General features: G+C 46.8%; 1 protein-coding gene across 2 annotated transcripts; it reads right to left on the bottom strand.

Annotated features, from left to right (window-relative positions):
• Positions 1–264: 264 nt before the first annotated feature.
• Positions 265–8115, bottom strand: ARC (activity regulated cytoskeleton associated protein). Of its 2 annotated transcripts, XM_058178044.1 has the most exons (4): positions 8066–8115; positions 4043–7096; positions 3208–3369; positions 265–2061 (listed from the first exon to the last, which is right to left on the bottom strand). In XM_058178044.1, exon 2 carries the CDS (start codon positions 6572–6574, stop codon positions 5345–5347), a length of 1230 nt encoding a protein of 409 aa, XP_058034027.1. In that variant the 5' UTR covers positions 6575–7096; positions 8066–8115; the 3' UTR covers positions 265–2061; positions 3208–3369; positions 4043–5344. The 2 variants fall into 2 exon arrangements, with proteins under 2 accessions (XP_058034027.1, XP_058034026.1); XM_058178043.1 differs by lacking the exon at positions 8066–8115 and having other exon boundaries at positions 4043–7135.
• Positions 8116–13047: the final 4932 nt, after the last annotated feature.

The following is a 13047-nucleotide window of genomic DNA, read 5'->3' as shown; positions in this document are numbered from 1 at the left end:
ATTTCACCCCTGGTTCACAAGATTCTTATGCATAGATTTTTTTTAGCAATAAATCAGTTTAATTGAACCTTCATGTTTACATCTGTGTGTGTGTGTGTGTGTGTGTGTGTGTGTGTGTGTGTGTGTGCACGCACACACGCACATGTGCATGCCTCACATCAAGACATTCATTCAATATTTCAGGCAGGAGAACCAAAGACTGGAAACAACGAATGAGAAGCCAAGCTGCATTGTTTTAAGCAATTATTACACACTGTTTTATTGTAGAAATCGACAAACACAAATGCTTCCTCACAATGAACTGATTTTGCTACAATCCTTTTACATGTGGGGAATGCTTTTTTTTTTTTTAATCTTCTTCTTCCTCTAATGTTAATTGGCTGACACAGCCTCATAAGACTCACCACCAATGTGATAAGGTAGAAGAAACTTCATACAAGTGGAACAAGGTTCGAGTGATTTAGAGTCCCCATGAAAACACGTGTCCACAAGTCGACAGCAGCTCTGACGGATTAATATTGCACAACAGGTACCATGGTCTGTTCGGTTTGGTATAACATATAACAACAGAGTTGGAAGGGACCTTGGAGGCCTTCTAGTCCAACCCCCTGCCCAGACAGGAAACCCTACACCATCTCAGTCAGATGGTTATCCAACATTTTCTTAAAAATTTCCAGTGTTGGAGCATTCACAACTTCTGCAGGCAAGTTGTTCCACTGATTAATTGTTCTAACTGTCAGGAAATTTCTCCTTAGTTTTAAGTTGCTTCTTTCCTTGATCAATTTCCACCCATTGCTTCTTGTTCTACCCTCAGGTGCTTTGGGTAGAACAAGTAGATCTTTCCCATGTTGGTAGATGTTTCCCATGTTCTCCTTACGGAGAATAAGAGCGTCCGTTCTCTTAGTCAACAAACAATGATCCATACAAAAGAGCCTGAGGCTTCAATTCATTAGAAGCCATCCATAATCCATGCATTTCCCTTCTTCAGCTTCTCTGATAACCCCAGGAGCACTGTTACACAGTTGCTTGTAAAGCCAGAGAAGCAATAGCAAGAAGTGCTGAAGGTCCACGTAAACATGATAGACCCACTGAAAAGTCTACCATTGGCCTTCTGTTTTGACTAACGTGAACAAGCTATTTTTGATACAACAATCATCATTTATTCAACGGCTAACATTGCATTCGGCTCGGAACGATTCAGGTAACCATGTTTCTGAATTTGATGATGTGATTAAATTTGGCCCGGGAACATACCTTCGTGGAAAGTCACTCCCACCAAGACTGAATAAGATGATGGAAATAGTAATAAACAATAATAATAATCTATACCTATCTCCAATCCAACCTGTTTGACAGGTGGAATGTGAAGCAAAACTTCTTTGAACATCAAAAAAAGTTCTGATTAATGTCCATTGTATGCAATGGTGTGTACATTTTACCCTTCTTAGTAGGCTCAAGAAATGGAAGAAGGAAGAAATATTGCATTCCTTACTCTGCTGGCTAGTGGAGAAAGTTGGATTGCCCCATTTGTCATGCATTGTTGTCAAGCTCCTAATTATAGAGCCTAACGTTGTTTAACCAAACACCTTTGACTCCAATTTTTTTTTTTAACATTTATCCACCAGTTGTTGTTGTTGTTGTTTATTAAAACACTTTCATGGGCCACATAGGTGACAGGAAAATGAAGAGTGGCCCTTTAGAAAGGATGTTCTCTCAGTTCTAGATACTTTGGAGCTCCGGATGAAGTCCTCCACCAAAGTCCTCCACCATTTTTCCCTCCCCAACCCTCGGTCACAACATTCACAAGGTCATAACTTGGCATGAGGCCATCTGAATAACAGATAAATGCCCCTTTGAAGTCCCATAAAATGTCCCTTTGCTGGCCTTCGCTTTTTGCACAGCTTCTTCCTTGCGTCGTCTCTGCTTTCTTGGTAGCAGCCCACCTTGAGATGTTGACGCTGCTACTTCAGTTCCTCAGAGAAACACCCCTCCTGCATGCAAAAGTTGAAGCCGTTGAAGAGTTCGGGAGCCGTGCCACCAACAATAGAAGAAAACAACTTCCTATAATAATAATAATAATAAAAAGAAAGTGATGATTAAGTGACAGGATAATAAAACGGGAAGAAAAGCAAGTGCTAAAGTTTTGGAGAATTATGGTAGTGGGTTTCCTCACGGCTGGGGTCTATCTAGTGGTGAGATTCAGCCAGTTCAAGCCGGTTCGGGTGAACCGGTAGTTAAATTGCTGGCTGGCTGGCCATTCCCTCCCCCTCTCCCCTTCCAGTAGTCCCCACACATCTCATTTTGGCTCCCACGTAAGTGTAAGTCCTAGGCCCAAAATGAGGTGCGGGGGAGGGGCGATTCCCCCCCATGGCCCGTTTTTGCTCCCAGGAGGCTGCAGGGAAGCCTACTAGGCCCAAAATGGGGAACAGGGGGGCGTTGCCTCCCCCCACATGGGCCGTTTTTGCTCCCAGGGGGGTGTAGGAGGCCAAGTGCTGCCTGTCACATCCCCTGGCCATGCCCACCCAGCCAGTCATTAGAGCAGAGAACCAGTTGTTAAATTATTTGAATCCCACCAGCATGGTCTATCCCAGCCAGCATGGTCAATGGCAAGAGGCTGGAGAAACCCCCCACCCCACCCAAATTGGGGAGTTAAGGGTACAATGTTCCCTATCATTTCCTTATGAGGCAGGAAAAGCTCTGGAGAAGAGAAGGTGGTATTTGAAGTAGGACCTATCTAAGGTAGGATGTTCTTGATTCTTGCCTCTTTAGGGAAGCCCCAAAGTGATATTTCCAGCACCTCTTTCCCAAAGTCTGCTGTGAAATTGGGAATCTAAACTTCTGCTTGCTAGTTCATAAGGAGGTCTATGTATATAAGTATCAGGAGAATTCAGACGTTCTATCTGGAACTTTTTTCAAGAGGCAACAGGACTTTCTGGGGTTTTTTTCTTTGAAACCATTTCGCTTCTCCTCCAAGGAACTTCTTCAGCTCTGACTGGATGGTGGGGGAATGGAAGAGCTGAAGAAGCTTCTTGGAGGAGACACAAAACGCCTTCAAAGACAAAAACCAGAAAGTCCAGTTGCCTCTTGAAAAAAAAACACCTTTGGGACTTCCATCACCTGGATGACTAAGAATCTCCATAGACATATCTGGAGATTAGCTAAGAGCAGGCTGAGTAATTTCTCCGTCTGGCAGAGAACTCAAATTACCTTCTCCTTCTTCAGGCGCTCATCCAACAAGAGCAGCAAGACCTTGGGGAAGATGACATCCATCCAGCTCTGTTGCTTGCTGGGCTTTTCCAGAGCGGTTTCTCAGCCTCCAATCTGCTCCACACGTGATTCAGGAAGTCACAGCCAGTTTTGAATGAGTCACTGTAACAGAAGAGTAGCATGAAGTGTGAGCTAAAGTTGCTTCAGAAGATCATCCCTTATATTAAGCTATTGCTTCCTTCCTTCCTTCCTTCCTTCCTTCCTTCCCCGGTAAGCTCCAACTGGATTGTTTCATCTACACAAAAGTCCATCAGCCGGTTTGCTCCCAGAGATCAAGAAAATGCTTATTCCCACAGTGGTTGGGAAAAGGGGACCAAATTTTTGCGACACCAGAAAAGCATACCCTGACAGGTGTTCTGGTGTTCGTGCTAGGTCCCAACCAGGGGTGAAATCCAGCAGGTTCTGGAGAACTGGTAGTAGAAATTTTGAGTAGTTCAGAGAACCAGCAAATACCACCTCTGGCTAGCCCCAGAGTGGGGTGGGAATGGAGATTTTGCAGTATCCTTCCCCTGCCACGCCCATCAAGCCACGCCCACCAAGCCACACCATGCCCACCAAGCCACACCCACAGAACCAGTAGTAAAAAAAAATCGATTTCACCACTGTCCCAACCACATTGTGCCGTAACACAAGGTCCTGCTAAACCACCCAGACCCCGTACCCATGTTCACGTCATGCGTGTTGTGAAACCAGCCTAAACTTGCCCAAATTGTCATCATCTACAACCACATCCTTAAACTTGGAAAAGACAAAAAGTCAAGAGGTTGTGACTTACCTCTGGCTTACGGAAAGGAGTCCCGTCTCCCCATGGTTCCCAGCTGCTCTTCATCTCGTCCTTGGCATGCCAAGTGGTCTTTTTCAGCCAGAAAGGGCAACTGCCCATGATATGAACTTCGCTTTCACTTGTCTTCTCTTTTCTCTCTTCAACGGCACAAGACTCTCAAAGTTGTCGATCTTCTCCCTAAGTTTGGTTCTTATTTGCATCATCAAATGAGGCTCAACTACAAAAGCTTCAGTTCGAAGGCGCTTTACACCTTGGGTAAGATGGTCCCCGCCACTGAAATATGCAGTCCATTTTTTTTCCCCAACTAGCAAAAGCTAGTACAACTTTAGTAGACGTTCTTGTAGATGGGTTAGGTTCTAAGTTCAAGCTGTGTCTGTGCCACCTTTTTTTCCCTTCTTGTAGTCTATGCATCCCTCCAACCTCAAAGTCTTTCTTTTTCTAAACCCCCTTAGATGTTTCTTAAAAACCTCCCTCTTCACTAGAACTCTGCTTATCGCCCTCATGAATGAAACAAGAAATTCGATGGCACGAACCCTTCTCATCTCAACGGCTTGGATTTAGAGCAAGGAAAGGTGGAAAGTGTGTCTACTCATGACTTCTCTGGAGCTGAAGGACCTTAAAAATCAGGTCAAAAGAGAACCCAGAGATACCCATTTGAGAATCAAAACTGAGGCCAAAACAACAGAGCTTCAGGTGTTGGCTGGAATTTTCTGCGGAAGTTCTGCCAGGACACCTGAACCTTGCTTTCCAACATGTTTTGGAGCTCGGTCTAAAAGAGGTCGAGGAAGTTATAAAAAAATAAAATTGGAAACTTCCTAGAAAGTACGTCAATCCATTGGCTAATGCAGAGATAAACAGAAGTCACCTCTCAACAGCTACCTGGAAAGGTGAGAGAATGTCTGGAAGGAAAAGCATGTCAAAGGATGGAACTAATGCTAGAAGGAAGGACCTTCTGTGAGGATGTCTATTTAAATCCCTAGGGAGTCACCACCCAAGGCGATTCAGTTGTCACTGTCCCAAAAGAAGGATTTCCTACCTTGGTAACATAGTCTGATCCTCGCTTTTAGGAAGCCATCCTCAAACTCAGCTACCGATGTTCCAGCTTGAAGCACACCAGATGGTTCAAGCTTGCTATGTTCTCCACACGGGATACCAGAAGAAAAAGCCGGTTATCTCCAACCAGCTTCTGAGCTGAGATCCCAGAATCATCAGTGTAGCCCAAGACACCCACTGAATGGAAACAAACCTGCTGAAGAAGCTGATAGTTCCCATCTGTGTTTCTAGTGCCTGGGCTCAGATCACCGTGACTGGTGGAGCAGAGACATCTGGTTGAGTTTCATCACTAGCAACAGGGCTAGCAGTAGAAGAAGGAGGCAAACTTTCCACCGATCCTCCTAACTGGTGTTTGGGGGACCTCTGGGGACTGGGCTCCTCGGAATTATCTAGGTTGCCCTCAACTTCCTTGCCCCGTTGGATCAACTGCTCTAAAGTTTTGGGGTACGGGTGGCTAAGGAAACGCTTGAGTTTGGGCTGGAGGGTCCCTACGACATATTGGATGACCTCCTCTTCCTCAGCATCTATGTAGAGAGTCTGGTACAAGTCCCTTTTGCGCCAAAGGAACTCGTCAAGGGGCTCCCCATCCTTCTGGGGGAGATCCAGTTCCTGTTTGATGGCATCCCTTGTCAGGGTACCCTCGCTGTATTGGAGGAACTCTTTCTTAAACTCCAGCCAGTTCTTGACCGAGTCCTGCTTGTATTCCCACCACTTTTTGGCAGGGCCGTTCATGTGGTTCTGGATCTGCGAGAGCCAATACTCTTCCGTCCCGCCCACCTGCTTCAGATAATCCTCCAGATGAGTCAGGAATTCCCTGGGATCTTCAAAAATCTGGGTCTCCACTGGGGAGGATGGAGTGTCATCTGGAACAGTGATCCACTGATAGGAGTCATGGGGCTGAGGCCCACTAGGGTCTTCCCCCATAGGAGGAGGGGTCAAGGCATACATCTGACTCATGTCTAAGGCATAATCATAAATTTCCTCTTTGCTGGGTTGGATTTCTGGGGCCCCTACTCCTACCGAGACAGTTTGTCTGGATTGGTCAGCATGGCAGTACTTCCCCCCACTAGATTCCAACCGGTCGGCCCACTTCTCCAAGCGGAAAAAGACTTCCTTCCAGACATTAATCTCCCTCTTGACCCACCTCTCCAGGTGAGCAATGGTCTCCTGACATCTAGCCAGGCAAGCCTTGATGGATTTTTTCCATCTCTGGTTCTCCGCAGCTGAAGGAACGTGGTCTTCTAGGTTGTTCTCAAGTTTTCCCACCGATTTCTGCAGGCCTTTCAGCTCCCTCTCCACCTGTTTGGACACCTCGGTCAGGAGGTGTCGGTGGGTTCTCCTCACATGGTCTAACATCTCAGCCCTGCACTTCCCAATCTGAAGGATGACGTTGGGCTTGTTGTTGGCCATCCCGCGATGACCCTGACTAGAGTGGAGGTTCCCATGGTTGAAGTTGTCCACCTGCATCATTTCTACCTTCTGCTGCTATACACTTCTACCCCAACAATTCTTTTCCAAACCACTCTGCCCAGAAACTGACTTGCCTTCTTCTTCCCAAAAGCACAAAACACAACTGAATCAGAGGAGGTCACCTCAAAAAATCAAATCAAACAAACACGTGGCCGTCCAACTCCACTTGGCGTTGAAGCAAAAGTTCACGAAGCAGACCAGGACAGTTCTTTCCAGCCTCGACTTCTTCTTCCTCCTCGCCTTTGAAGGCTTTTAATTCCCAAGCAGATCCGTCCGCTTCCTCTGGAAGGATGGAAGGCTGCCTCTCCGCCGCTGGTGCGGCTTCCCCCTGGCTTCCAGACCCTGCTGAGAACTTTGAGCTAAAGCAGAGTTTGGTTCTCTTCCTCCGGGAGTTGGGAAGCAGAGAGCTGTTCGGTCCCTCTCTCTGCTATGCCACTCTCTCCGACGGAGACCCATACTTATACTGCACACAGCTCCGTACGTGGGTGTAGCCAGGCCTCTTTGCTCATCAACAACGCTCCTCTGATTGGATGAGAAAGAGATTCAGGGGAAAACACAGCTTCTGGCATCTTTCTCGGCTTCCCCCTCCCGTCCGCCTTTGCCACCCCCTCGTGCACACCTCCAGACTTGAGGCGAGAAGGCTTGAAAGGTTTCGGAGACAGTTGGAGAGTTGGATGAGTAATCCCTTTACCTTTTCTTTCTCTCTCTCCCCCTGGCATCCTCTTTCTCTGCCCCCCTCTCCCCTCCCACACCCCCAGTTCAAGAGCAGAGGAAAAGCTTATTCATCCCCTAGTCAGCAAGGGCCTTATGAAATCTGTCTCTCTTGACACAAAGCAGGGAGATTAAGCCGATGACGGTCATGCCTGACTGGCCACGGTGTAGGATGGATACCCAAAGCCCCCTCAGATGCATTCCCCTGCACAATTAATTACAAAATCCTTCCCCCAATAGAAGACCCCCCCACCCCAGACTTCTGAGCAAAGAGATCAGAATAAGCAGAGGAGATGCCTTCCACTTCTCCAAACCAAGAGGCAGGAGTTTGAGCGCCATCATCCTCTCTAACGGGATGAGGAACAGGTGTCCGAGGAGTGGGGTGTGTGACAGAGGACTTCCTAGACTATGGGGTCAAAAAAGGGGCCCCACCACCCTTCCTGCAGGGGAGAGGGTGACCACCTGGATCACAGGGGATGGTGGTGGTCAGAAAGGGTCGCACACCCTTCTCCCCTGGGGTCCCCAACTCATTAACCCCGCCCATCGCCGCCGTCTCCCAGCGCTAAGCCCTTGAATGGGTTTGTTCATCGTTCCACGTTCCGCCCCCCTGACGTCGTAGCTGAAGCTCACTTACACTTGTTTCCTGGGGCTTGTTATGGAAGCAGGAAGCGGTCCATAAAAGGAAACCAGGAAGGGTTTTTTTTATGTAACCAGGCAGATAAAGAGATTCCCCTTTTCTAGAAAAAACAGCAGGAAGAGTTTCCTCTCCAGAATGCCAACCTGTCATCCCTGATGGAGACCCGGCATGACAAGTTGTTGGTGACACATCAGGTTCTCTGCCTCTCCAGGAGAGAGAAAGGTTGGAGGTTTATGTAACGGGGATTCGATGCCAAGACACCCTCCCCCCCCCCCCCCCGCTTCAACCCAAGGCATGATTGGCAGCTTTTGTCAAGGCTGAAGTTCCCCTGATTTAAATTAGCATCATCGGGAGCCAAGCTAAGGCCTCTGGCCTCTCTCGGATGCTTCTCTTGAGATGGTGTCTTCTGTCTTCTGCTTTGGGGGGGTGTAAAAACTAAAATAAAACAATAGGGGTTATATACAGTAGTGGCCAAAATTGTGGAAACCTTTTGGGGAAAATTGTATTTTCTAAAATTAGCTAACAGCACTGCTTTTTTTTTTTTTTTTGAGTAGTACCATAAAATTATTACATCAATCGAAAGATAATTTAATCAAGAATGTAATGCAATAACTACTTTTAGGACGGATTTGCTATTAGAATAGCAGTTACAGTATAAAGAAGAAAAGGGGAACGCGTAGAAAAAAACGAGATACACAAATAATATCACCATAGAAAAAAATGAGATACATAAAAATTATTACCGTGTCAGTTAATACTTAATTGGGTAGCTTTTAGCATGAATTATGGCCTTACAACGTCTTCCCGTGGAGTCAACCAAATCTTGCAGTTCTGCAGCTGTTATAATGTGAAACCAGGATTGAAGGATGGCTTCTATTAACTGGGTTTTATTGCTGGGTCAGAGGTGGCTCAGGGGCTAGGACGTTGAGCTTGTCAATCGAAAGGTCGGCAGCTCAGCGGTTCGAATCCCTAGTGCTGCCGTGTAACGGGGTGAGCTCCCGTTGCTTGTCCCAGCTTCTGCCAACCTAGCAGTTTCAAAAACACGTAAAAATGCAAGTAGAAAAAATAGGGACCACCTTTGGTGGGAAGGTAACAGCGTACTGTTCTTTCTGCGCCAACTCAGTAAGCTCAAACTGCCCAAGGAGCTGCTGATCCAATTCTACAGAGGAATTATTGAGTCTGTCATTTGCACCTCTATAACTGTCTGGTTCGGTTCTGCAACCCAACAAAAAAAACACAGACTTCAGAGGATAATTAGAACTGCAGAAAAAATAATTGCTACCAACTTGCCTTCCATGGAGGACCTGTATACTGCACGAATCAAGAAGAGGGCCGTGAAAATATTTGCAGATCCCTCGCATCCTGGACATAAACTGTTTCAACTCCTACCCTCAAAACGACGCTATAGAGCACTGCACACCAGAACAACTAGACACAAGAACAGTTTTTTCCCGAAGGCCATCACTCTGCTAAATAAATAATTCCCTCAACACTGTCAGACTATTTACTGAATCTGCACTACTATTAATCGTTTCATAGTTCCCATCACCAATCTCTTTCCACTTATGACTGTATGACTATAACTTGTTGCTGGCAATCCTTATGATTTATATTGATATATTGATCATCAATTGTGTTGTAAATGTTGTACCTTGATGAACGTATCTTTTCTTTTATGTACACTGAGAGCATATGCACCAAGACAAATTCCTTGTGTGTCCAATCACACTTGGCCAATAAAATTCTATTCTATTCTATTCTATTCTATTGTATTCTATTCTATTCTATTCTATTCTATTCTATTCTGTGCACCTTTGGCATTGAGTCATGCTGACCACATGACCACGGAGACATCTTCGGACAGCGCTGGCTCTTTGGCTTTGAAACGGAGATGAGCACCGCCCCCTAGAGTCGGGAACAACTAGCACATATGTGTGAGAGGAACCTTTACTTTTTATTGCTGGATCGCTTCTGACTAACAAGTTTCTTTAGTCGGTTGGCTCCATAGATTTTCAATGGGGTTAAGGTCTAGGCTATTCCCAGGCCATTCCAGCAGTGGAATAGGATTATCTTGAAACTCCAAAAAAAAAGTGGTGTTATTAGCCATCAAACCTCAAAAATAGACTTTTCCCAAAAGGTTCCCACAATTTTGGCCAGTACTGTAGCACACAAGAATGGAAGGCGATGACTTAACTGCTCAAAGCTGCCTGCTAAAATACATTAGGAGCAGCGAGATGTTATGACAATGGCTATTTTTACATGGCTGTTCCGGGGGGTTGACTCTTCAAGGAATCATTACACAAGAAGGGAGAAAAGGGAAGAGGAAGAGGAAAAAGAAAGGTTGTATTAAAACAAAGGAAGGAAATGTTAAAAGAGCTGGCACGAACAACTAACTAACAAATGGAAGTTAGTTAGTTATCTATCTACCTAACTAAGATGGTAGATGGATGAATAATGATTAATGATGGATAAGAGACGGTACATTTAAATATGTTGATGAAAAATAAAAATAAAAAACTCTTTCAAAAAAAAGGATTGGTTATAATCTCTTTGCAGTTTGCCCTTGCAAATTAAACTCTGACCTCTGACCTTGTTGCTCATATTATATCTCTATCTATCTATCTATCTATCTATCTATCTATCTATCTATCTATCCATCCATCCTCTATCTATCTATCTATCTATCTATCTATCTATCTATCTATCTATCTATCTATCTATCTATCATCTATCTATCTATCTATCTATCTATCTATCTATCTATCTATCTATCTATCTATCTATCTATCTATCTATCATCTATCTATCTATCTATCTATCTATTTATCTATATTTATTTATTTAACACATGCAGAAGAGTCTGGAGGGGGGGAGTTGGCATGTAATATAAAACAGTCCTCTTTCTCTTCCCCTCCCTCCTCCTCCCCCCTTCTCCTCTCGACAAACCTCCCTCCCTTCTAGCACTGCTGAAGTTACCTAGCTGGGTAATGAAACGTCTTCAAGAAAACCTCCCGAATTGAGAGAGCGCTCAAGACCCTACATTGAACTGTTTGCATTACAGGCCAACTCCCCCTCCCCAGACCCTGCTGCACACGCACACGCACATATATGTAGGTCTTGGCATTTTCAGGTCTTTTCCCGTGTAAGGTTGAGAGTATTTTGACGATGTTTCGACGAGGTCTCACTCATCATCTTCAGGCTGGTTTTAACACATGAGTGAGACCTTGTTGAAACGTCGCCAAGATACTCTCAACCTTACATGGGAAAAGACCTGAAAATGCGAAGACCTACATACCAATACCAGTGAAAACCTACAAATATATATATATATATCTGTAGGTCTTTGGTTATTCGGGTTTTCTCCCGCGTAAAATTGGAAGTGTCTTGGCGACGTTTCGACGAAATCTCATTCGTCATCTTCAGGCTTCAGCTTCGTGCTTCTGGGAGAAACGCGGGAGAAAACCCGAATAACCAAAGACCTACATACAAACACCCGCGAAAACCTCAGAAAACATATATATATATATATCTGATATATCTGGGTCTGATGTTATGCAACGCACGGTCCGTGGCCAATAAGGCCCCCCTAATACATGATCAGATTCAGGGGGGTGCCGCGGATATTATAGGCGTTACGGAGACCTGGTTGGGCACTGAAGGGGGCGTGCCCCTGGTCGAGATGTGCCCACCGGATTTCCGTGCATTCCATCAGCCGAGGGCCCAGGGTAGGGGTGGTGGGGTGGCGGTTGTTATTAAAGAGAGTCTAGAGCCGAGGGAGACCACTGTACCTCAGATTGCCGGGTGTGAATCCCTCTTTGTGAGGTGGGGTCATAGGTGTCAGATGGGCTTGCTGGTCACGTACCTGGCTCCTTGCTGCGTGACAGCCGCCCTGCCCGAGCTCCTGGAGGTGCTGGCTGGGGTGGCAGTTGAGACCCCCAGACTTTTAGTCATGGGGGACTTTAACTTGCCATCTTCCGGCTCGTCATCGACGGCAGCTCGGGAGTTCATGGCTTCCATGACGGCCTTGGACCTGACCCAAGTAGTTGATGGCCCTACTCACATTGGGGGTGGCACTCTGGACCTGATTTTTGTCTCTGGTCAGTGGTTGAGAGATCTGGACTTAAAGGAAATAGTCATTGAACCTTTGTCATGGTCAGATCACTCTCTTCTTCGCCTGGACTTTCTGACCGCCATTCACCACCGCAGGGAGACGGAGCCGATACGTTGGTTCCGTCCCAGGCGCCTGATGGACCCGGATGGGTTCCGGACGGAGCTTGGGCCATTTCCTGAGGGTCTGGCTCACGGCTCGGTTGAGGAACTTGTTGCGGCCTGGGAACGGGCCGCAGCGGGGGCCTTAGACCGTGTCGTGCCTTTGCGGCCTCTGACCCGGCGCAGGTCCCAACCGGCTCCTTGGTTCTCCGAAGAGCTGAGAGGGATGAAGCGCCGGAGAAGACGCCTAGAGAGTTCCTGGAGGTCTAGCCGTTCAGAAGCTGATCGGACACTAGTGAAGTCCTATACTAGGACTTACCTAGTGGCATTGAGGAAGCGAGGCGTAGCTACGCCTCCTCATTGCATCGGCAGATAACCGCCCAGCCGCCCTGTTTGGGTGACCCGCTCCCTCCTACACCAGGGGAGCGGGATGACCCGCTGCAGGACGTGCTGAGGAGTTTAACGGTTATCTATACGATAAAATCGTTCAGCTTCGGGATGGTTTGGACCAAGATTGCGGTGATACGGGTGAGACGGCTGAGGGTGGTCTTGGTGACATTTTATGGGATGAGTTTGACCCTGTTGCTCCCGAGGACATGGACAGGTTGTTGGGGAGGCTGAATGCCACCACATGTTTACTGGACCCGTGCCCCTCCTGGTTGGTGCTGGCCACGCAGGAGGTGACACGAGGCTGGCTCCAGGCGATTACGAGCGCTTCTTTGGTGGAGGGTGTCTTTCCGGCCGCCTTGAAAGAGGCGGTGGTGAGGCCCCTCCTCAAGAAGCCTTCCCTGGACCCGGCTGTTTTAGGTAATTATCGTCCGGTCTCCAACCTTCGCTTCGCGGCGGAGGTTGGTGGGGGGATGGTGGCATATCAGGTTCCCTTACACCTGGATGAAACTGTCTATCTAGACCCGTT

The sequence above is a fragment of the Ahaetulla prasina genome, chromosome 3 (assembly GCF_028640845.1).
Source record: "Ahaetulla prasina isolate Xishuangbanna chromosome 3, ASM2864084v1, whole genome shotgun sequence".
Lineage (NCBI taxonomy): Eukaryota > Metazoa > Chordata > Lepidosauria > Squamata > Colubridae > Ahaetulla > Ahaetulla prasina.
This window is presented reverse-complemented; position numbering and strand designations above follow the sequence as displayed.